This window comes from Lampetra fluviatilis, chromosome 4 (genome assembly GCF_964198595.1).
Source record: "Lampetra fluviatilis chromosome 4, kcLamFluv1.1, whole genome shotgun sequence".
In the NCBI taxonomy this organism is placed as follows: domain Eukaryota; kingdom Metazoa; phylum Chordata; class Hyperoartia; order Petromyzontiformes; family Petromyzontidae; genus Lampetra; species Lampetra fluviatilis.
This window is the reverse complement of record NC_136278.1, coordinates 14450520-14476072: the sequence shown is the minus strand read 5'-3', so window position 1 is coordinate 14476072 and position 25553 is coordinate 14450520. Positions and strand designations below refer to the sequence as shown.

General features: G+C 50.4%; 1 protein-coding gene across 2 annotated transcripts in view; it reads right to left on the bottom strand.

Annotated features, from left to right (window-relative positions):
• LOC144931592 (LETM1 domain-containing protein LETM2, mitochondrial-like) overlaps positions 1 to 23469 on the bottom strand; it is a 30075-nt gene extending 6606 nt beyond the window's left edge. The window contains exons 1-9 of one of the 2 annotated variants that reach the window (XM_078855634.1): positions 23190 to 23469; positions 13223 to 13277; positions 12440 to 12635; positions 10104 to 10397; positions 9761 to 9904; positions 8704 to 8835; positions 6713 to 6916; positions 5391 to 5510; positions 2836 to 2970 (exon numbers count right to left, since the gene is read on the bottom strand). In XM_078855634.1, the coding sequence (XP_078711760.1) occupies positions 2836 to 2970; positions 5391 to 5510; positions 6713 to 6916; positions 8704 to 8835; positions 9761 to 9904; positions 10104 to 10397; positions 12440 to 12635; positions 13223 to 13277; positions 23190 to 23259 (1350 nt within the window). In that variant the 5' untranslated portion in view covers positions 23260 to 23469. The remainder of the gene's footprint in view (positions 1 to 2835; positions 2971 to 5390; positions 5511 to 6712; positions 6917 to 8703; positions 8836 to 9760; positions 9905 to 10103; positions 10398 to 12439; positions 12636 to 13222; positions 13278 to 23189) is intronic. The other variant, XM_078855635.1, reaches the window with a different exon arrangement.
• Between the last annotated feature and the right edge of the window lie 2084 nt (positions 23470 to 25553).

Sequence of the window (25553 nt, the reverse complement as noted above, 5' to 3'; positions counted from 1 at the left end):
TGTCTGTCTGTCCGTCTGTTTGTCTGTCTCTGTGTGGACGCACACTGGTGAAGGATTTGGCTTGCAAACTGTGGGGTTTAAGATTTTAAAAAAGTAGCCAGGTACCACGCCGTAAGCCCCACGGTGAGCCAGCGCTATTCCGTTTTCCCATCCGTCAACTTTAAAGTAGTTAAATAAGTATTTGTGCAACTTATTATTTAAATATTTCCTCGCGCCACTCAGCGAGCGACACAGCTGAGAAAACAGAACGTGGATTGCCAATTATGGCATCCCAATAGTGTCCAATGGGGAAATTGTGTTTATTAAGGACGCACACACGGTTGTGAGCGATCAACTCCAACACGGTATTGGGGAGAGCAGCATATCACCCGCACACCTGCTACCCCTGCATTTCCCCCGCGCATTTCCCCCAAGCAAGTCACCCCCGCAAGTCACCCACGCAAGTCACCCGTACAAGTCACCCGTGCATGTCACCCGCATATGTCATCTCGCTAGAGTCCGTGGGATAATGGCTCGAGCGAGCCAGCTCAAGAGTCTGGTAATTTACAGACGAGGAAGAGAGAGATAGATAGAAGAAGCGGCACACTTGCACTTCAGGCGAGGTAAGAGCCAAGAGACGCAGTGCCTCCGGAAGCAGCTACGGTGAAATCACCTCTTCATAATAAAGGTTTTTGGGTCAGATCGCGTTATTTATAAATGTGTCGTAACCCTCCACCCCCCGACACGGCCAAACAGTAAAAAATGTGTCACGTTTTCAAAGGACAAAATAATTCACTTCTTTAGCCCACCGGTGTGCTGAAGAGAGTATCAACAGCAATTTAAATTTGGGAACGACGTTTCGCTGATAATTACAATCAGCTTCATCGGGCAAGAATGGTGAAGCTCTCCTGTTGCTTCCGGTCTTAAATAGAGCAGCCTCAGGGTGACGTCATCATTTACTTCAATTCAATCTGGTGCAGTGATTCGAGGCAAGGAGGGGGGGGGTATTGTCATTATATAGATTGGTAATCATTCAATTGTTATTCATTGGTATTTGTTTCCCTTATAAGGAATTGTAATTGTATTTATTTGATAATACGCTTCCAGGCCGCACTAAGCCTGTAGCTGTCAGAGCGATTGAAGTTATTTCTGTTTCTCTAAATTTCAATGGATTGACCCAAAAACCTATATTATGAATATTGGTCGCGAAAGCCTACGTGTTAAATCACCTCTTGTAAGATTAAATGACCAGAACGGCACTTTACTTGGAAAACAGAAAAAGCAATACAAAAGCTTTTAATTCCAAGGGATTAACCCTCGAGTCAAGTCATTTACTTGCAACCCTGTAAGGATGGAGGGTGGAAGAGTTACGCCTTGGTGAACACAGATTCCGCAGTACCGCTAGGACTGCTCCTGCCGCTCGCTGCACATGAGATGAGTCGGAATGAACACGACCTCTGCAGAGCTGAGACAGCCGCGTCGCCAGCAGCTCTGCTTGCTGCTTGCTAGTACTGGTTACCACCTGCTGATGTTCATCGTCATTGTGGCTGCTGGCGCTTTGTGCCTCTACGACTGGAGGTACCCACTGAGTGAGCTGGTATTGGTCTCTCGCCCGCCATCCACCTGTCCCGCTGCGCTTCTGAGTGTGACGAGTATCTCCACTGTCACTCACCCGAGATTACATGGTGCCATGATTCTTGTACTCAATCAAAAGTGCCATCTACATTTAACATTTTGGAGTTGCAAACCATCATCGAGACATCACCCTGCGAAGGGATGCTAGTTAAGGGGCACCGGGGTGGTAATATGTTAATAACTTTGCCTGGTAGACAGGAGGTCGAGGGTTCAACCGCAACCCTGACACCTGCTGTATATTTGGAGTTTGCATGTTCTCCCCGCAGTAGCATGGATTTTTCTCCGAATCCTCTGGTTGTTCCCACCACATTTAGAAACATGCGTTGAGAGTATTTGCTGCTGCAATAAATGTCCACATGATAAGCAACTTTGTTGAGCTATCATTTGTGATAGCCAGGTCGTTTCTGAAAAAGAACTATATCAATAAAATTGTTAAAGTAAACGACAATTCACATTGAGTTCAGATGCAATATTTATGCATTGAACATAACGCCACTCTATAGATGGGAGTGCTCTTGCCAACATCTGGCAAGCCAGCTATGTGCTTAGCAATCCTGACTCTAATTCCACCTCATGATGGATTAACGAGTGCTGTGTTTATGAGGAGAGACTTAACGGAGGTGCGGTTCGTTTACTTTACCTCGTGGCACAGCCGACAACGGGGCATGCAGCACGTCGACCCTTCCCCTCACTCTCTACCACCGTCATCCCTTTCCAGGTATGACCAGCTCCATACTGCTCCCAATCTCTCATCAAATCCGACAATGTAGTAGCAGTCATAGTAGTGTTGCTAATGATGTAACCTCACACTTCCCTGCAACTCAAATTCCAATCTCCTCACATTCCCCAGCTTTCTCTTTGGCCATACCTCTCTTTTCACTAAAAATTAATCCCTCCAAATACCTCTCCTGTCTCGAGTTACCATGAAAAATGGCCCAGCCCTCATTTCAATCCGATACTAATCCCTTGCATTGATCCATTGTCTTTTCTTGTGCCCCCTCCTGTTTACCAATCTCAGGACTTTAATCCATGCACGGCCAACTCTAAATCAGTCCAGTTTGGTGATTATCTGAGTCACTAAGCCGTTCATACCGACACCGTTCCCAGTCTCTCTCCGCAGACTTTTTGAATGCAGCCTGTTAGAAAAATAATATCGGTGACCAACAGAGCTAGGCTGAGGCCTGGCAAAGAGTCAAATCGCATTAAGATTCCAGCGCTCACCGCAATGCCAGGGATGGGGGTGGGGGCAGGCGCGATGCTCCAGGGCAGCTCACTTGGCGTGTCTGGCAGGTACATGGCGCGTGACAAGAGCAGCAGAGAAGATGGGATCTGATCGTTGAGGTGCAGCTCCAGCCACTACACACAGGATGCATCACAGCAGCGAAACCATCACCAACGACATCGTCATTAGGACCATCCAGTTATGGTAACATGGCATCACAAACAACTCCATCATCGCCATCATCGCTATCAATAGCATCACAGCACCACCAGCATCATTGACAATAACATCAGCATGCTGCCAACAACATTATAACGAACTTATTTAACATTTTATCATTATAAATATCAACCCGCAGCACCATCACCATAATTAACACCACTCTATCATCCCCATCATTACAGCGTCGTCACCATCATTCTCATCAGTAGCATCACTGTCATTAATTTTTATTAACTTCACAATCAATATTCGGACATAATGGCCACTTTTGACTTCCCACAAAGTTATCCTTACATGTTTTCGACCCTTCGAGATAGTGAGAGGGAACATTTATTCAGCCAGCCAGGCCATGCAAAGCTGCGGACAGCAGCCACCTGTACGCTCGTGGGAAATACCACCACCATCACCACAGGAGCCCCACGCACATTACTGGGCAAAGGTCCAGATATCTCGGGATATTGAAGATGGTAGCATTGGGTCATGTGACAGGGCTGTTGTGTGATGTAATGCAGCCCTGGAGGAGTTTCAAGTTTATTTTGTTTAACCAACTCTAAGAACTCAAGAGACCAGGATAGGAGTCTAATTTGCAGGAGTGACCCTGGGGCATTCGTCTTCAGTAGGGGGTGATGATTGCTGTGTGTATAATCCCAATTGAGTAATTTGCGGTGTAATTTTCGAAGATGGTAAATTTGCACCCCGACGCCGGCCCACAACAGCCTACTCTTGCGAATGATATCACGGGATCTTTAACGTCCACTGTGAAGCAGATGGCATGTAAATATATCATAGTGAATACACCCGCAGCAGCAGTATTAATCAGGGAGGCCGCTAGATTGGAACCATGAACCTCTGCAACAAGCGGCGACCCCGCGCGGTGCCACTGGGCCGCGTAACCACTCGTTGCGGGTTTTTTTTCCAGATTTTTGGGTGTGGGCACCTCACACTCTATCCGAATCAGAATATTTATGTAGTGCAGTAACGCGCACGGGGGTTTGCAACCGGTGTGCACGCATGTGCGAGGTACAAACAGTGAGGTCGCATGGGGCGAACATGTGTGGCGAGAGAGAGCAACGGAAAGGAGACGGCCAATTAAGATGCATAGCAGTGATTGGCTGGCTGCAAATGCAGGCACGGAACAGGCGCCAGGTTGACGGGAGTTGAGGCGATAGCGGTGGAAGCCACGGGCTTGAGGCGATGGGAGGTCGTCGGCTTAATTAATGAGGAGTTAATAAGGAGGGGGATATAAACGGGAGCATGGGAAAGAGGTAGGGGAGTTGGTCGGAGTGAAGACAAGAGGAAAGACAAGAGAAGTCCAAGGCCCCGCTCTCCACACCTCGCCCTCTCCAGCGGTGATGGCTAATACCCTCGACTGGAGGCAAGGGCGAGGTTGGAAAGGCGAGGGTAGAAAGGCTAGCAGTAGAGAAGCTAGCGGGATCCTAAGTGTGAGAAGGCTAGCAGTAGAGAAGCTACCAGAGAGTATAGCGGAAGGCTAGCAGTAGAGAAGCTAGCAAAGAGTATAGCGGAAGGCTAGCAGTAGAGAAGCTAGCAGAGTATATAGCGGAAGGCTAGCAGTAGAGAAGCTAGCAGAGTATATAGCGGAAGGCTAGCAGTGGAGAAGCTAGCATAGTATATAGCGGAAGGCTAGCAGTAGAGAAGCTAGCAGAGTATATAGCGGAAGGCAGAGCCGGCCCAGCCACTAAGCGACCCTTGCAATTGCAAAGGGCCCCGTGGCCAGCAGAGGGCCCCCTAGAGTCACTGCTAGCTAGTGGGTGAAAAAAAATCATACATCAAAGGGGCCTCCAACCAAATTTTGCTTAGGGCCCCCAAAGGTCTAGGGCCGGTTCTGGCGGAAGGCTAGCAGTAGAGAAGCTAGCAGACTATATAGCGGAAGGCTAGCAGTGGAGAAGCTAGCAGAAGATATCGTGAGAAGCTAGCAGTGGAGAAGCTACCCGAGTGTATAGTAATAGGTAGGCTAGCAGTGGAGAGGCTAGCAGAGTGTACGGTGGGAAGCTACGAGAATGTATAGTAATAGGCTAGCAGTGGAGAGGCTAGCAGAGTGTATGGTGGGAAGCTATCAGAGAGTGTAGTGGTAGGCCAGCAGCGGAGCGAGCCAAGGGAAGGATGTCATTCCTGACATACAATATCCTGGAGTTTACTAACTGAGAGAGAAATCCCATGAGCTATAAAGCTCTTTCTCACAGATGTCCACGTTGAAAGTCCTAGTGCCAGCCACTTACAGAAAACGTTGATCACAGGGTATTGATGATAGCGATGATAACAATGATTATATCGACACTACTGTTGATGGTGAAGGAGGCGTTGACGGAGGCACCTGCTTGAGCTGTTCCCGTAGTCTCTGCTCGGTGACGCCCAGGGCCCTCATGCCGCGCGTGCGGCACGCGGCCTGGAGCTCGGCCACAGTCATGGTCTCCACTCCCTCCTGCGCGATCATCTACACTCAGCAATCGCCACCAACAACCGCCAACAGTACAACCACATCTACACGTACCAACAACTACCAACAACCGCCAAAACATCTACACACACCAACAACCAACAATAATACCACCACCACATCCCCACACACCAACAACTATAACAAAAAACACCAATACTACCATCCCATCTACACACACCAACAACCACCAACACTACCATCGCAGTGATGGTGGTGGTAGTGATGGTGGTGGTAGTGATGGTGGTGATTGTGGTGGTGATGTTGACATATACAAAGACAAGAGACAAATATCCCCTATATAGCCTTAACAGACTGCTTGGACAAGGGCTGTTAGTGAGCACCTATGAAGGCCGGCACAGCACACGAGGGGGTGGGTGGCCAGTACCACGCCCACCCACACGCAACAACCACTATTCGCCCGTAAGTGGCGGTAACGTGACCATGGTGATTGTGCCAGGCTATGTACACTTTAAGGCCACGTGAAGGGTCACCTACACTCTCAGACACCTACACACACATATACATAGTATGTGGTCGTGAGTCTAACTCGCTCACTGATTAGATGAATGTTTTACGAGGAATACACCTCATTGCAAAACTTAAGCCCGGGCTCAACAAGGTGCAAAGTGTGCATCCGCATCGTGAGGAACTGCATGGTGCAATTGGTAGCGATACAATCGCGAGTCCTTGATAGGATGGGATCGCACCCAATAAATCGCACCACCTCACATGCGACATCTAGGGCTTCGGAAAAAGGAGCTCTATGACACCCTCCACGCAACTACGCTGCAGAGAACACGAGCAACGTCACACGGAGGGGGCCAACATATGTATCAACACGTTGTTGCAAGACGGTCACTGCATTGCACGCTTTCAGATGCACTTCTGCGGCCGTCTGGAACGCTTTTCCTTCCGATATTATGAAGCCACTGGAGCTATGCACTTTTAAATCATCTAGATTGAAAACTCATTTCTTTCGAGCTGCTTTTTGTGTTTGGTTAGTTGTCCTTCCCCCGCACCTCCGATTATCAGTTGGCTACGTACGGTGAGAAAGAAGTTCAACATACATCCAGGAACTCTCCTAGCAGGATCCTGTTCAAAACAGCCTCAGCCTTTCTGCATGGTAGTGGCCAGTACCGTAGGAAAAACAACAACCACCACCACCAACGGAGCTGCTGCTGCTGTAGCTGCTGTACCCTGTCGTCAGCCTTGACCGCGCGCAGCTTCATTCGCAGCTCGAAGCGCAGGAAGTTGTTGGTGCCCATCGGCCTGAGCTCGAGGAGGCGGCAGAGCGCAGAGAGCTGGGGCCGCGTCAGGCTGTCCAGCGTCAGCTCGTCCTCAAAGAGCTGTGAGAAGTGAACCAACTCCGCGTTGCTGGGGCGCGCACCCGAGCTGCGCACCTGGCAGCACGAGAACAGGCCAGTACGCACACACACAAACCCATTAACACACATGCATCTGCCATAAAGACAAACGATTCCGTCCGTATAGCCTCAAACAGGCTGTTAGCGAGAATACATGAAGGCCGGTACGGTGCACGAACGGGCGGGTGGCCAGCACCACACCCCCCCGGCCCCTTTGTCTTCCTGGTGCTGATGTTTACACATCACACCAAGCATTAATTTGAGGCTGAGTCGATCTAGGGGAAGCCCAGAAATGGTTCAGATAATAGTGGTGTTGACTGCCAGGGGGAATCAAACTCGAGTGGCCGAGTACATAGTGCAGTGAGCAAACCGCTAGACTACCACTCCACAGGCACAAACATGCATACATGCAGTGCCAGCACACATACAACAGCTGCCACAGACACATACATACACATACACACAATGTCAACCATACTCTAGCCCCGAACGATCGATCCAGACACCAAGCGCAATCGTTAAGTTCAACCTCCTTTCCAAGAAGAAATCAGATACACACGTTAAAAGTTAGGCGTTGACAAGGTTTTATATTTTAATTATTGTATTGTTTCCCTTCTACGTGACTTTACTGAAAGAAGCAAGAATATGAATCCCTGCAATCACGAAAGCTTTCAATCAAAAGTTGACAAGGTTGTTATGAATCGGAGTAATATCCCAATTTCCGACGGTCTAAAGTCGGTTTTGGCTAAAGGCTTGAACTTCGCAGTCACTCCCAAACACATACCAGTGGATGACATTATTGCCCAGGTCGATGTAGCTCTTAAGGGTTTGGGACACATCGCTGCAGACGTGACAAGATCTGAAATCGCTGCAACCCTCAAAAGCGCGAAGGTACCGTCGGCAACATCAGTAAGGAGGTGCGTTTTGAGTTATCTCAATTAAAAAAGAGGTAAGATATCGTCGTCCTCGCCTCCAGCTCCACCTCTATCTCACGCTTTACTCCTACTTCTCGTGCTTTACTCCTTCTTCTCGCGCTTTACTCCGACATCAGCACTGGTTGCCCCGCCCATGCTGGTTACGCAGCACAGCTTTCCTTGCTGCTGCCTCGCAACTCTCGTCCCCCACCCACTCGCTTGGATGCCCTTTTAAGCAGTTGCATTTGGAGGCTTGCCCCCTCTTTTCTCTCCGCCTGATGAAGACCACTTGTGTTGCGATCGAAACGTTGTGGGTTTTTTTGCTTTTATTTTTTTAATTGTAATTTTTATTTTATTTTCTATCTACGTAACTTTACCGAAAGAACCAAGAATATGAATTCCTTCAGTCACGAAAGTTAAGTAAAATTTTTACTGGACCTTGAGTTGAGGCTGAAACAGGGAGAGAAGGAAGCCGTGTGGACAACCAGATGTTAGTTTCAGACAACACGAGCAACTAAAAAAAATGGACCCTCCCAATGAGCAGGACGTGTGGGGGATTGGAAGGCAGTGGTTACTGAAGCAGAGCGGTCAGAGGTGATGTGAGATGAGGTGAGAGGAGGGGGCTAATTAATTAACGAATGTATTAGTCTTTGTGGTGTAATGGATAACATGGGTGCCCTTGGAGCTGGCGACCTGGGTTCAAATTGGCGAGTAAACTTCCAAGTCACTCTTGCAAGTGAGAATATTTTTGTCTCTGGAGTTCTCATCTGGCTTAACAAAATAAGATTCGGCACTTGAAGGGTTTCACTTCAACAGGGAGCGTTCTACCACGGGTTCTCGTGTGTCACGTGAGCCCATAGCGTCAAAACCTCGCACTCTCACGGACACGCTCACTCTCTCACTCCCTACCCGCTGGAAGAACGAGGAGAACTCTTGGGTGGAGGAGGTGGCCTTGTTGCGCAGGGCGATCTCCCCGACTGTGTCCTGCAGGAACCGCGCCATCTCCAGCTTCACCCGCAGCTGCTGCTGCAGACGCTCCTCCTGCACGGAACAACGACACACATTACACGCCAAGCCACACAAAGCACACACAAAACACACAAATGTACCAAGTCACTGGTGACAAAGCTGAGTCAATCAACTCCCGACACCTGAGAGCCCACACGGTTGATCAGATTTATATCCAGATTCTTAGTAGTGCCAGCCCAGCGTTCTGAGCCTCTGAGGTATCGGGCCGCTGATAATCTCCTCTCACTTTCATTGGAACCTGCCGAAGTGTTTGCAATTATGGTTATCATTAAAAGAGATTCAGAAAACAGATAGCATCTCCAACATTAACCCAGTAGTGTCAGGGTCAATGCCACCATAATCAACAAAAACAGAGACAACAATGTTGTGATGTGTAAGAATGTGACGCAATGAAAATACATGTTAATCATTTCTCAACTGATAAAAGTAAAAGTGGCTGGCAGAGGCCAGATGGCTGCCACGTAGAAAGCTCGCCAAGCCGGCACGGCAAAGACAGCGGGGTAAACATCCACGTTCACCTGCCTGACGAATCACTGAACAGAAAAATCACTAAGATGCATTTGGTTTTAAAAAGTTATTTGGCATACTGAGGCTACTGAAGGGACAGAAGAGTTTAGTGGCATCTTGGGCAGGACATAGGCCCACATCACGCTGTTGGTTATAAGATCTGCGAATAGAAATGTCTTAATCTCATGCGAGCATGATTCCCACAGCATGAAAGTTCGACAAATCTGAGAAAAACAAGTGAGTGGTGAAGGTTCTGGCATCGATGTCTGTCTAGTGAGCAGGCTCTCCAAATAAAGTGGTTTTGCTAAATGTCATCTCAGGGGGCCTAACAGGGCCTACTGCGCGGACGCTATCAGATCAGCGGCCACAGCAGCAGCAGGGGGAGAGGGGGTCAAAGCTGTGAGTGGGGGGAGCTGGGTGTGGGTGCCACCTTCTTGGAGAAGGTCTCGAACGTGGAGGGCAGCATGTTGGGGAAGAGCTTGAGGAAGACGGGTAGCAGGAACTCCATGAAGGGCACGATGATGAACACGAGGAAGGGCAGCAAGCGGAAGAGGTCTGCACACGTCCGCAGCAGCTGCCAGGCAGAACATAGTGAGAACACGGGGCTTGTCTTGACCAGCCATGAACTAAAATAGATTGGTACATGCATCCAATTGTGCGCACACCCAAGACGCTATTGGAAATTCAGGAACGCCGCGGCACTCGGCTGGGCGCTTGCACCCATCACGCGGCAGCGTGCGTGCGAGGGAGGGAGGCGCTGGCGGAGGTCCCACCTGCCGGCGCTCCCTGCGGTTGAGCTGGCTGCCGTGCAGGATCTGCCAGACCATGCGTGCGGCGACGCGCGTGTCGATGCCGAGCAGGCGGAAGCCGTGGTAGTAGTGCCGCAGCTCGGCAACCACGAGGGCCCCAAGGTGGCGCAGCTTCGTCAGCGCGGCCGGGCCCGGCTGCCGCGGAGGCGCCACGGGCGCGGCCGGCGCTTCGGCCTTCTGCTCGCCTGGGCCGGCCTTGGTGCCCGGCGGCTCCGGCAGCAGGCGTGGCGGAGCGGTGTGCACGCCTCGCACCAACGCCTGTTGGAACGCCAAGGTGGTGAGACGTTAACTACCTTGCCTGGTATACAGGAGGTTGCGGGTTCGACCCCAACCTTGACGATACCTGTATATTTGGAGTTTGCATGTTCTCCCCATGGTTGCGTGGATTTTTCTCCAGGTCCTCCGGTTTTTCCCCCCACATTTATAATCTACATTTATTGAGAGTATTTGGCTGCTAGAAATGTTGTCGAGCTTGGTCACCTCTGAAAAAATTAACCCGTAAAAACAAAGTTTTTCACTATAAATCCTTTATATGCGTGGCGGCTAGAGTCCTCTCGTCCTCTGGCTTGAGATGACTGCCACCTATGGGTCAGATGATTGCCTGCCACCATTAAGCAATTGGTAATTAAATATCATTTATTTTTTCCTAAAAAGTGTAAAATTTTCGAATTTTTTTTCACGAAAATAAATTGTCACTCACAACGAGTCTGTGTGCAAAATGTCAGCTCGATTGGATCACGGGAAGTGGGTTAAAAAACGACTGAAAGATTTGCACGGTCGTAAGCGCGCAAGCAAGCAAGCAAGTGAACTTAATATAAAGGATTTAAAAAGAACTGTAGAGCTCAGTGGGCTTTAGCTGGTAAATAAACAATAGTATGTTAGTTTAGTTTGCTGAGTTTCAAGTTTATTTTGTTTAACCGGTGAGAGATTAACAGACCAGGATGATTCTCATTTGCAAGCAATAACATGAAAACTTGTACAACAATTACATGAATACAAATCAGACCAAAATAAACCAAATAAAAATCAGAGCTAAAAAAAAAACAGAACTGGCATTACAGGCATCATGAACGTCTGAAGCGTAACGTGCATTGCAGATGTTAGTGTAACAGTCATTAAAGTGACACGCATTTCGGTTGTTAAAGCCATGACAGGCATCAAAGACAATTGCCATTGATGTTGCCGGGCATTACAGCTGTTAGAGACATCAGTCGTTCCAGGAGTTACATACATTACATTTGTAATAAACCCACTCCAGACGATATCATATTTTCTTGTCTTGTCTTCATTCGTTCTTCCTTGTTCACAGCTCTCTCTCTCTCTCTCACACCGCTGGGTTCCTTTTTCCCGTTACTCCCGTGACTCCCTCTCGTGCGTGGCGTCGCTCGCTTTCCTCGCTCCCTCACACCGCTGGCTAACGGCGTTCGGGAGACAGCCTCCGGCCTGCCACGTGGCCGCTGGTGTGCCAGAGGCACCAGACGTGGTCTCTCCTCCAAGCTCTTCACACTGACCACAAACTGTCTCTCTCCGCCCCTTATATCACCTGGCTCACGTGATGCCACGCAGCCAATCATAAGCCTCTCCCCTGAAACCTTCTAGATGTTGCTATACAGCCCCGGGGCTACACCCTTGGCTCAACGTCCCATTGGCTGTGGGCTGAGGCCGGTAGAGCCTATCACCATCGCCCAGTTACCCCCGGGTGCATCCTCATATTACACATTCATTACAGATTATGTCAATGCAGATGTTCTGAACATTACAGATCCTAAAAGTATTACATGTTTTTCAAACATTACAGATTCTACAGGTTTTGCGGCTAATACAGACATCATGTGCATGCTACGAGGCCTGGTCTACATTGTCCTGTTTCTGTCCTGACAGATGAAGGGTTAATGGAAATGTATTTGCGTTTCAAATTCTATTGGTTTCGATATACCCATCAAAACCAATCGCGGCTCAGGGCTTCATGCTGAGAAGGGAATAGAGTTCGTCTTGGGTTTCCAGTCTCAGTTGCGGTAGCAACTGGAAAGTGTGAGCAACATGCGATCAAAATGCACCAGTGCTGGGCTTCCACCAAGCCAGTCTCCTGGGAAGCTGCACAGGCTGAATATGCTCTCGTTTGGTGGATGAAGCAAGTGCTCATGAAGCCACCGCCATCACATTCCAGTCACTAACCTATCCATCTACATGGCACACATCACCTGATACTGGAAAACCCAAGGCGGAGTTTATAGCCTGTTCAACCGCAAGCCATCACCACTGGCCACTCACAGGGGCATCTACCCACAAAAGCCGCTCACCTGATAGACCCCAGCCTGGCTTGGCAGTGCCAGGGTGAGCATCGTCCCGGGGCTGCCCCACGCCGAAGCGAGGCCGCATATCGCAGGGCCGCCTCCCCCAGGGCCGCTCCACCGCACGTCCGACACGCAGAAGACAGCCATGGCCGGCAGCGGCGAGGCCTTGCGCAGTGCGGCACTGCTCACGCGGCTCGAGCTCCTGCACGTCACATGCAGCATCCGCACGTTTACTTCGCCGACACGCGTGCGCACACACTCATCGCTCACACTCTCACATGCGTGCACACACGCACTCATCAACAGACAAAGACCCCCATGTAGCCTTAACAAAATGTCGGGCCAAGTGCTGTTAGCGAGCACCTATAAAGACCGGTCTGGCACAAGACCAGGTGGGTGGCCAGCACCACGCCTGGCCGCCTTTGTCTGTGGCAATGTTTACACACTGCACTAGGTACTCAATTGAGGCTGAGTCAACCTAGGGGAGGTCCAGTACCCGTTCATCTCTCAAACTCACATGCATGCACACACACACTTACATCACACTCACATGCGTGCACACATTCACACGCGTACACACGCACATCATTCACACTCCCATATAAACACATGCACACATTCACATCACTCACACGTTGACGTCGCCAATACACATGTCGGTCACACACACAATCTGCATGAGCAGCATGCTGCTGGTCAGCAGTGGACAGTCTTTAGGCAATCGGCACTGCTGTGCACTTGACTGAGCCATGTTTTCATTTGATCGACAGAGCGAGCAAAACAACCAACCTGGATGACATCCTCAAGGAGGCGCAGCCGGCACAGCCATCCCACGGCAGGAGCCCTGGGGGGGGGGGGCACACGGCCGCCCAGCACGCACTCAGCCGCCGCCTCTCGTGTCCACGCATGCACGTGTGAACAGATGCACGCCACTCACTGCCACACGCACACGTAGACACCACTGAGCAATACAGCTCTTTTTCAGAAGCAACCTCACCACAAATGATAGCTCGACGAAGTGGCTTATCATGTGGAAATTTACAGCAGCCAAATACTCGAAATGCATGTTTCTAAATGTGGAGAGAAAAACCGGAGGGCCCGGAGAAAAATCAACACGACCCTGGGGTGAACATGCAAACATATAATTCCACATGCATGAGTACTGTATATGACACCAAAATCCATTTGCAAAGTGGCAGTGGAGTCATCATAATTTGTGCCAGGCTAGGTGCACTGAGTCCACGTGAAGTGTTAGCTCGCTGACAGGTCACGGAGCAAGCGCAGGTGTTTTGGATTAACCGAGATGACTGGCAGATGAACCACCTGTGCTCCCCACTCTCCCTACTTGCTGTACTTTAGATCCCTGGAATTCTGCATGGTTGCCTCCAACTGCCCAACAGCATCGTCCTTCACGAGCCTAATTCACAGAGGCCGATCTTGACACCACTGGTACCAGTCATCGGCAAGTCCACTCAGTTCCGCATCCTCCTGTACCACATCACTCTATCTCTTCTCGAGCCCGAGCCATGGCTGTTAGACCACATCTGTCCGAGGCATCGTGGTGGCGAGATGTTATCTCCCTCGCCTGGTATGCAAGGGGTTGTGGGTTCGACCCTGGCGATGCCTATATATTTGGAGTTTACGTGTTCCCTCTCCCCGTGATTGCGTAAAATTTTCTCTGGGTCTTCCAATCTTGCCCTCCATATTTAGAAACATGCGTTTAGATTATCTGGCTACTGTAAATGCCCACAATGATGATATAATCCACTGCTTCACCTTGTAAATAAAATAGTTTAGAAAAAAGACAGAAGCTCCTTGGGCAGCCAGACATGCCGGAGAAGATCACTGACGGGACTGTATGCAGATATTTTAAGGATCTGTAAGCTCCTCACACAATCCTCTCTAGCTAGACCAAGGATGGATTATATGCAGGCCAGTCGGAATGTTTCAAACTGACGCAGGTGTTTTGTAAATGGGTCTACAAATTGTCAGCGTAGAAAAGTGCCCATTGTGTCCGAGATGACCTGGAGCTTTGTGTGAAGTGACAGTCTAAGTAGCTTCCACAGACCCAACCACGAATTGGAACCCGTGACATTTGAAATTCGAATGGAGCGATCTGATCGCATTTTCACTCGCTCGGAGACTGAACAAGAAACATTTGTCTTCGAACTAATCGACTCATGCATATAATCTCATTGGACATGGAATCCAATGAGATGCAAAGAGCTTTGCTGTAATCTGTGAAGATGTTTAACTCCATGCATTCCCACACATGGTTCTTCATCACTGGGCTTAGCTCAACCAACCAACCTTGTCAACGCGCACATTATGGTTCCAGGGAATCTAGATTCATCAATTTTCACTCATTTCGGTATGAGTAGTAGCTTGCGAATCATGCTTCCAGGGTCAATAAAATAGGTACTACTTTGTGGGCTGTCAAAGGGCAATTCCTTTGAAGAAACTGGCCCCTGCCATGAAAATGCAGAATTTCTACCACTGGCTCAGGGCCGCCAACGGATATGACTGCCGCCCCGTTGCTTGACAGCTGTGAATTCCAAGTGGCTTGCACACGGCGACAAATATCACTGGGACATTGTGCGCAATGACGACGGTGTCTCAATAAACGCGCTGCCCTCTACACGACAATGGTTGCAGATAAATGGGTACATGATCACATGCAGGGCAGCATCTCACCATCAGCAAGGACAGCCCTGAATAAATGACAAAACGTCGGCATGCAACTGCTACCACGGCCACACGACAAAAAAACCCACAGGGGAGAAATGACATTCAAATCCTTTAGATTACTGGAACTCTGTGACCTGGTTATTGTGCAATGGCTAATTGTAAAACCGTGAATGTGGAACACTGTGCCACAGACATTCCTATTGAAGGAATTCATATTGAAGGAATGTCTGCCTCTGAACTACTGCTGAGGGCATTATTTAACACCAAATAATGAGGTTCCTAGGCTCTTACAGAAAGAAATGTACTGTTAATAATGCTCACCGCTCACCTTTAATCTCACACACGTCAGTCCCTTACATAAGCGTTCTTCTCCACTGTGGTTCAGACTGGGCCACAATCCTCTGCGTGGGTGTTCTGTGTACACGAGTATCCATGTGAAGCGGTGGACATATCGGCTACCCAAGTCTGTTTGACGTGGTGACAGATCATTGAAGGATGAGCGATAAACGTTTAAGACTCGGAATATCAAGAGCTACAAGGGAGTATCGCCGTTACGTTCAGTGTCATTCAGTCAGCGGTAATTATACCATCACACGGCCAAAGCAGCACTCTGGTTTAGAGATTGACTCAATCAGATTTAAAATGACAGTCTAAGGTAAAATAAGCTCATCATCCATGAGAAATCAATAAAATAACTGCCTCTGTGTGAGAAGTCAAGAGAAGTGATTTGACGATTTTATTATATTCGTTAAAATCTTTCAATTATTTTTAATGTTGCATCCACTGAAAAGGGTATTTTCTTCGAACCATCTCCGTGACTTTACCGAAAGACCCAAAGAATATGGTATCAATGTTTTCAATCGATGTTTCTACCATTACACTGAAACTCCCGTCATCCGCGACTCCTGTCAACTGCAGAGTAGGGCCGATTCTCTAGTCTTGGATAGCGCCCCACTGGTCAACCATGACGTGAATGCTGATCATCGAGTAATTGCTTCACATTCTGAGACCTTACTGCTGAACGTGTAATTTGTCACGTAGAGTCAGGGCCTTTCGAGCAACTACTCCAAAACAACACATTTACCCAGGTACTCTGTGTTACCAAATACGCCACCTTCCCCCTCTCCATACGTAATAGGGTAGGTGTGGAGTAGGTGGAGTTTCTGTACCTGGGCGGGCGATGTGCTCACGGTCATCTTTGGTTGGGTGGCAGAAGCCTCAATCGATTAAACTCTATAGAATCTTCCTAGCCTGTCACTCCACATAAACGTCTGGGTTTTCTCAGCCACGAACATGCCCTCCCTCTTGTCTTCACTCGTGAAATGTAGGCCATTTTAAAAGAGCGCCTGTAGCAAACATTAAGTTTGGCCAGCCTACAGTCCTTCCTGCATTCATATACTCTGAATTCTGTGAGCAGCTCACACATACTTGCAAGATAGGGACACAGTTGCATTCGTAGGTTTCTCTGCATACCCAGCCAACTCTGGTTTGGAAGAGGGGACCAAACAGGTATGGGCTGATGTGGTGCAGGAAGATGAAGAGCTGAGTGGAGTTACTAGTGGCCGATACCAGCGGTTTCAATATAAGCCTCTATAGAAGAGACAGGAATGATGTCATTGGTATCTGGCATCAGCCGCCCTCCAGCAAAAGCCACAATAGATAGAGGCTAATTGAGAGACAGATGACATGACAAAAAAGTCAGTGATTGGAAGACAGATAGACAAACTGAAACACAGACTGAACTACAAAGCTTGTAATATACAGACATGACGTGTAAAGATGAACGGACAGAGACCTTAACACATAAACGATGTAGAGAGATGGCCAGCTTGGCAGACAGCCTGAGATCTGCGCAGATCCTAAACAGTACCCAATCACAACAACCCAGCGTGCTGTGACTCAATAACTAACTCCACACAGATCAACACTTCACAATGGCAATGAGCCGCCCATCAGTGGATGATGGTAAAGCACAGGCTCCTGATTGAACTCTGCGGTGACAGTGCAGCTGAGCGGATGGCACGCGATGCGTCTGTCTGAAGAAGGGGCCCTCAATGCTAGTAAGAGTACACATGACAGGGCTGATACAATCTCTCTCGCTACACAACACAGCCCGGTCTAGTCTCGTCTCTAGGCGATGTGCGCCCATGCCGCCGTATGCACGTGATGTGTGTCTGTATGTAATTTGTGTGTCAGTAATGTCTGATGTGCATGAACGTATGTGTTAAGTGATTATGTGATGTGCGTGTATGTGTTGTCAGTGATGTGCGTGTACGTGATGTATGTGTGCCACGCGTGTAGTGTATCTGAAGTGTGCATTGCGTGTGTGAAAAGGACATTAATGCTCCATGCATGGTGTTATGTGTACTGTGTCTATAGTGTGGTGTGTGCTGTGTGCAGTGTGTGTTCTATATGTATGATGTTTGTTTGCATGGTGTGCTGTGTGTTGCAGTGTGTGCTGTGTGTTGCAGTGTGTGCTGTGTTAGTGTATGTTTGTAGTGTGTATTGCATGTGTAGTGTGTATTGCATGTGTAGTGTGGGCTGTGTGTAGTGTGTGTGTAATGTGTGCTGTGTGTGTAGAGTGTGTAGTGTATGGAGTAGTGTGTGCTGTGTGTGACACCAGAACCTACTGTGGAGCTGATCTGCCCACTGACCATCGACTTGTCATCTTTAAGATGCGTCTGCCATTCTTCCACTCCGGTGGTGGGTGGACACCCAGGACCCCATTCCAACATAAGGTGGCCTGGTCTCAGCTAGCTGATGAAAGTTACAAGCAAGAATTTAATCATCGCTTGCGGCTGGGGTTGGCATGATCCCACACTCCTCCTGATGTCGAGGGGAAATGGACGAGGTTTAGGACTGGCTGACAGAGAGACCCTCACTGACAGAGGAGGTGTTCAGGCTGGATGAGAAAATGTGACAGGCCCACTCTCATCGGCTACAGCATCCCACGTCGGAGAATGAGGAGGCTTACCGCAGCCTTCGCTCGGAGGTACGGAGAGTCGTGAGGCGCTGCAAGGATGGGTGGTGGTCGCGGGTTGCTGAGGAGATGGAGTCTGCCTCAATGGCCCGCGATCACAAATTGCTCTTTAATTCCATCAAAAAAGTAACCTGCAATGCCACACCTTTTACCAACATTAGGGGAAAGAACGGTGATCCAATTTCTGACCCCCAAAATCAGCTTTGCAGATTTGCTGAGCATTTCTGTGAGGTCCTGGGGGAGGGGAAATCCCTCAGCCTGGAAAACGTGGGACAAAGTGGAGATGACCCTGCCGAGGCTGCGGTGCCTCAAATATTGGAAGAAGTCGCCTCCTGTGAGTGGCTGGCTGAGGTGCCATCTGTTGAGGAAGTACTGAAGGCAATCCAGAACCTGAGATCAGGAAAGGCACCAGGTAGAGATGATCTCCCAAGCGAAATGCTGAGGGAGGATGGCGTTTGTTCACAGACTGCCCTACATGACATCATAACAACAGTCTGGACCACTGGACAGGTTCCACAGGATTGGTAGGATGCCCTGGTGGTCCCCTCTTTAAGGGGGACTGCACAGACTGTAACAATGACAGGGGCATCTAACTCCTCAGCGTGCCGGGAAAGGTCCTAGCAAGGATTATTCAACATCGCCTTGCTAGGCACACTGAGGAGAGGCTTGCGGAGCCCCAATGCGGTTTCAGGAAAGGGGGTCCTGTACAGATGCCATATTTTCTGTCCGTCTGCTACAGCAGAGGTGTAGGGAATTCCAACAAGACCTACATCTCTGCTTTATTGACCTGGTCAAGGCCTATGATACCATAAGCAGGCCTGGGCTCTGGGTTGTTCTTCGTGCTTTCGGAGTCCCTGATCCTCTGCTCACGATCATTAAGGACCTTCATTTTGGTGAGCGGGCCCGGGTAAAACTACGTAGCCGGGAGTCGGAGCCATTCCCTGCTCACCTTGGGGTGCGATAAGGATGTCCTCTGGCTCCAACATTATTTAACATCTATTTTGACCACGTGGTTCGTGAAGCCTTCAATAGCTGTACCGGAGGAATTTACATCTGGTAAAGATACAATGGCAGGCTGATCGATGCCCGGGTGCGGTCAAGGGATGGCTCCCTATTGCTCAACCGTGTTATGTATGCCAATGATCTGGTAATAGCTGCTCACTCAGAGGAGGAGTTGGAGGCGCTGCTGTTGAACCTGGAGCTTGCCACTAAGAGGTGGGGCCTTACCATCAGCCCCACCAAAACTAAGCACCTGCCTGGGTATTTTGTACCATCGGACACTCCACCCCCACAACTCCCAATTGGTGATAGGGCAGTTGTGGAGAGAGTGGAGAGTTTCCCATACCTGGGAAGTGTGCTTATGACCGGCTCCAGTTTAACAGCAGAGGTCTCACTCCGAATCAGTCGAGCGGCAATATATTTTCATCGGTTGCGTAACGCTGTGTGGAAGCTACCTGGTCTGTCGCTCCGCACGAAGGTTCAGGTCTTCTCGGCCACGGTCATTCCCTCCCTTCTCTACGCTTGCGAAACGTGGACCCCCCTAATGGAGCATCTTTGCCGGTTGGAAACATTTAGGCTGGCCTGCCTACGATCCATCCTGGGTTTAACCAAGCTGGATTCTGTGAGGAGCTCACAAATCTTTCAAAGATCTGGACAAAGTCCCATCGGTGAGCTCCTCCGGCAGGCAAGGCTGCGTTGGCTGGGTCATGTAGCCCTCATGCCCAGTCACCGCATGCCTAAACAGCTTTTGTTCGGCCGGATCGAGGGGGTTAACCTGGGGCGGCACGGGCTAGAAAAGAGATGGAGTGATGTGGCACAGGAGGATGTGGAGCTGAGTGGACTTGCCGATGACTGGTACCAGCGGTGTCAAGATCGGCCTCTGTGGAGGAGGCTCATTAAGGACGCTACTGGGCAGTTGGAGGCAGTCGCCCTCCAACACCAACGGAGGGCGGAGGAGCGACGCTCACAACAACGAGCGGAGCGCCGGGTGGCTAAAGCACAGCAAGTTGGCACAGTAGGGGGCACAGGTGGTGCATCAGCCACTCATCTCGGTCATCTCAGTCAGTCGACCCGTGGCACCTGGATCTGCCCCGTGACCTCCTGCCAGTGGGCGTTCGACACTTCACGTGGCCTCAATGTGCACATAGCCTGGCACAAGCGTCGTGATGACGTCACTGCCACTTAGTGGCGAATGGATGTTGTTGTTGTGCTGTGTAGTAGTGTGTGTGCTGTGTGTAGTAGTGTGTGTGCTGTGTGTAGTAGTGTGTGTGCTGTGTGTAGTAGTGTGTGTGTTGTGTGTAGCAGTGTGTGTGCTGTGTGTGTGCTGTGTGTAGCAGTGTGTGTGCTGTGTGTAGTGTGTGTGTGCTGTGTGTAGTAGTGTTCTTCTGTGTAGCAGTGTGTGTGCTATGTGTACTGTGTGTGCTGTGTGTAGTAGTGTGTGCTGTGTGTAGTGTGTGTGCTGTGTGTAGTGTGTGTGCTGTGTGTAGTGTGTGTGCTGTGCGTAGTAGTGTGTGCTGTGTGTAGTAGTGTGTGTGCTGTGTGTAGTAGTGTGTGTGCTGTGTGTAGTAGTGTGTGTGCTGTGTGTAGTAGTGTGTGTGCTGTGTGTGCTGTGTGTAGTAATGTGTGTGCTGTGTGTAGTAGTGTGCCGTGTGTAGTAGTGTGTTAGCTGTGTAGCAGTGTGTGTGGTAGTGTGTGTAGTGTGTGTGCTGTGTGTAGTAGTGTGTGTCCTGTGTGTAGTAGTGTGTGTGCTGTGTGTAGTAGTGTGTGCTGTGTATAGTAGTGTGTGTGCTGTGTGTAGTGTGTGTGTGCTGTGTGTAGTAGTGTGTGTGCTGTGTGTGCTGTGTGTAGTAATGTGTGTAGTAGTGTGTGCTGTGTGTAGTAGTGTGTGTGCTGTGTGTAGTGTGTGTGTGCTGTGTGTAGTAGTGTGTGTGTGCTGTGTGTAGTAATGTGTGTAGTAGTGTGTGCTGTGTATAGTAGTGTGTGTGCTGTGTGTAGTGTGTGTGTGCTGTGTGTAGTAGTGTGTGTGTGCTGTGTGTAGTAATGTGTGTAGTAGTGTGTGCTGTGTGTAGTAGTGTGTGTGTTGTGTGTAGCAGTGTGTGTGCTGTGTGTAGCAGTGTGTGTGCTGTGTGTAGTGTGTGTGTGCTGTGTGAAGTAGTGTGCTGTGTGTAGCAGTGTGTGTGCTAAGCAGTGTGTGTGCTATGTGTACTGTGTGTGCTGTGTGTAGTAGTGTGTGCTGTGTGTAGTGTGTGTGCTGTGTGTAGTGTGTGCTGTGTGTAGTGTGTGTGCTGTGTTTAGTAGTGTGTGTGCTGTGTGTAGTAGTGTGTGTGCTGTGTGTAGTAGTGTGTGTGCTGTGTGTGCTGTGTGTAGTAATGTGTGTGCTGTGTGTAGTAGTGTGCCGTGTGTAGTAGTGTGTTAGCGGTGTAGCAGTGTGTGTGGTAGTGTGTGTAGTGTGTGTGCTATGTGTAGTAGTGTGTGTCCTGTGTGTAGTAGTGTGTGTGCTGTGTGTAGTAGTGTGTGCTGTGTATATTAGTGTGTGTGCTGTGTATATTAGTGTGTGTGCTGTGTGTAGTGTGTGTGTGCTGTGTGTAGTAGTGTGTGTGCTGTGTGTAGTAGTGTGTGCTGTGTGTGCTGTGTGTAGTAATGTGTGTAGTAGTGTGTGCTGTGTGTAGTAGTGTGTGTGCTGTGTGTAGTAGTGTGTGTGCTGTGTGTAGTAGTGTGTGCTGTGTGTGCTGTGTGTAGTAATGTGTGTAGTAGTGTGTGTGCTGTGTGTAGTAGTGTGTGTGCTGTGTAGTAGTGTGTGTACTGTGTGTGCTGTGTGTAGTAATGTGTGTGCTGTGTGTGCTGTGTGTAGTAATGTGTGTGCTGTGTTTGCTGTGTGTTGTAATGTGTGTGCTGTGTGTGTGCTGTGCGTAGTAGAGTGTGCTGTGTGTAGTAATGTGTGCTGTGTGTAGTAGTGTGTGCTGTGTGTAGTAGTGTGTGTGCTGTGTGTAGTAGTGTGTGTGCTGTGTGTAGTAGTGTGTGTGCTGTGTGTGCTGTGTGTAGTAGTGTGTGTGCTGTGTGTGCTGTGTAGTAGTGTGCTGTGTGTGGTAGTGTGTGTGCTGTGTGTAGTAGTGTCTGTGCTGTGTGTAGTAGTGTGCTGTGTGTGGTAGTGTGTGTGTGCTGTGTGTGCTGTGTGTGCTAGTGTGTGTGCTGTGTGTAGTAGTGTGTGTGCTGTGTTTAGTAGTGTGTGTGCTGTGTGTAGCAGTGTGTGTTGTGTGTAGTAGTGTGTGTGCTGTATGTAGCAGTGTGTGTGCTGTGTGTATCAGTGTGTGTGATGTGTGTAGCAGTGTGTGTGCTGTGTGTAGCAGTGTGTGTGCTGTGTGTAGCAGTGTATGTGCTGTGTGTAGTAATGTGTGTGCTGTGTGTAGTAGTGTGTGTGCTGTGTGTAGCAGTGTGTGTGCTGTGTGTAGTAGTGTATGTGCTGTGTGTAGGAGTGTATGTGCTGTGTGTAGGAGTGTATGTGCTGTGTGTAGAAGTGTGTGTGCTGTGTGTAGTAGTGTGTGCTGTGTGTAGCAGTGTGTGTGCTGTGTGTAGCAGTGTATGTGCTGTGTGTAGTAGTATATGTGCTGTGTGTAGCAGTGTGTGTGCTGTGTGTAGCAGTGTGTGTGCTGTGTGTAGCAGTGTCTGTGCTGTGTGTAGCAGTGTGTGTGCTGTGTGTAGTAGTGTGTGTGCTGTGTGTAGTGTATGTGTGCTGTGTGTAGCAGTGTGTGTGCTGTGTGTAGTAGTGTGTGTGCTGTGTGTAGCAGTTTGTGTGCTGTGTGTAGCAGTTTGTGTGCTGTGTGTAGCAGTGTGTAGCAGTGTGTGTGCTCTGTGTAGTGTGTGTGTGCTGTGTGTAGTAGTGTGTGTGCTGTGGGTAGTAGTGTGTGTGCTGTGTGTAGTAGTGTGTGCTGTGTGTAGTAGTGTGTGTGCTGTGTGTAGCAGTTTGTGTGCTGTGTGTAGTAGTGTGTGCTGTGTGTAGCAGTGTGTGTGCTGTGTGTAGCAGTGTGTGTGCTGTGTAGTAGTGTGTGCTGTGTGTAGCAGTGTGTGTGCTGTGTGTGCGATGCTACTCACCTCGGTCTCCTCCTCTCACCAAGAACTTCCTCCGCAGAGGCCGAGCGCCGCTTAACAGCACCACGGACATGGGCGCTGAGTGGTGGGACCCAAACACCACTCACCACTCACTCACCACTCACCACCACTCGCTCACCACTCACTCACTACTCACCACCCACTCGCTCACCACTCGCTCCCCACCACCACTCACTCACCCTCCTCTCACTCAACCACCACTACCAGTCAACCAACACTCATTCACTACCACTCAACAAACACTCGCCCACTCACCACTCACTCACCACTGTCTCCCCACCCACCACTCACCACCACCACCACTCACTCACCACTCACTCACCAGTCGCTCACCAGTCTCCCCACCCACAACTCACCACCACTCACTCACCACTCGCTCACCACTGTCTCCCCACCCACCACTCACCACCACTCACTCACCACTCGCTCACCACTGTCTCCCCAACCAGCACTCACCACCACTCACTCACCACTCGCTCACCACTGTCTCCCCACCCACCACTCACCACCACTCACTCACCACTCGCTCACCACTGTCTCCCCACCCACCACTCACCACCACTCACTCACCACTCGCTCACCACTGTCTCCCCAACCAGCACTCACCACCACTCACTCACCACTCGCTCACCACTGTCTCCCCAACCAGCACTCACCACCACTCACTCACCACTCGCTCACCACTGTCTCCCCAACCAGCACTCACCACCACTCACTCACCACTCGCTCACCACTGTCTCCCCACCCACCACTCACCACCACTCACTCACCACTCGCTCACCACTGTCTCCCCAACCAGCACTCACCACCACTCACTCACCACTCGCTCACCACTGTCTCCCCACCCACCACTCACCACCACTCACTCACCACTCGCTCACCACTGTCTCCCCAACCAGCACTCACCACCACTCACTCACCACTCGCTCACCACTGTCTCCCCACCCACCACTCACCACCACTCACTCACCACTCGCTCACCACTGTCTCCCCAACCAGCACTCACCACCACTCACTCACCACTCGCTCACCACTGTCTCCCCACCCACCACTCACCACCACTCACTCACCACTCGCTCACCACTGTCTCCCCAACCAGCACTCACCACCACTCACTCACCACTCGCTCACCACTGTCTCCCCAACCAGCACTCACCACCACTCACTCACCACTCGCTCACCACTGTCTCCCCACCCACCACTCACCACCACTCACTCACCACTCGCTCACCACTGTCTCCCCAACCAGCACTCACCACCACTCACTCACCACTCGCTCACCACTGTCTCCCCACCCACCACTCACCACCACTCACTCACCACTCGCTCACCACTGTCTCCCCAACCAGCACTCACCACCACTCACTCACCACTCGCTCACCACTGTCTCCCCACCCACCACTCACCACCACTCACTCACCACTCGCTCACCACTGTCTCCCCAACCAGCACTCACCACCACTCACTCACCACTCGCTCACCACTGTCTCCCCACCCACCACTCACCACCACTCACTCACCACTCGCTCACCACTGTCTCCCCAACCAGCACTCACCACCACTCACTCACCACTCGCTCACCACTGTCTCCCCAACCAGCACTCACCACCACTCACTCACCACTCGCTCACCACTGTCTCCCCACCCAGCACTCACCACCACTCACTCACCACTCGCTCACCACTGTCTCCCCAACCAGCACTCACCACCACTCACTCACCACTCGCTCACCACTGTCTCCCCACCCACCACTCACCACCACTCACTCACCACTCGCTCACCACTGTCTCCCCAACCAGCACTCACCACCACTCACTCACCACTCGCTCACCACTGTCTCCCCAACCAGCACTCACCACCACTCACTCACCACTCGCTCACCACTGTCTCCCCACCCACCACTCACCACCACTCACTCACCACTCGCTCACCACTGTCTCCCCACCCACCACTCACCACCACTCACTCACCACTCGCTCACCACTGTCTCCCCACCCACCACTCACCACCACTCACTCACCACTCGCTCACCACTGTCTCCCCACCCACCACTCACCACCACTCACTCACCACTCGCTCACCACTGTCTCCCCACCCACCACTCACCACCACTCACTCACCACTCGCTCACCACTGTCTCCCCAACCAGCACTCACCACGCTCTGCGTGCTTCACGCTCCCCCAGCCCTCACACTCGCACCTCACCCAAACTCCGCCTCTCCTGATGACGCCGTACGCGTGAGCGGCCAAGTGACGTCACTCGCGCGGTTGGGGAGTAACGACTCAATGATGTCATGTTACCTGGCACGGCGCCAGATTGTTGGTGTGACGTCACGCACGTCAACT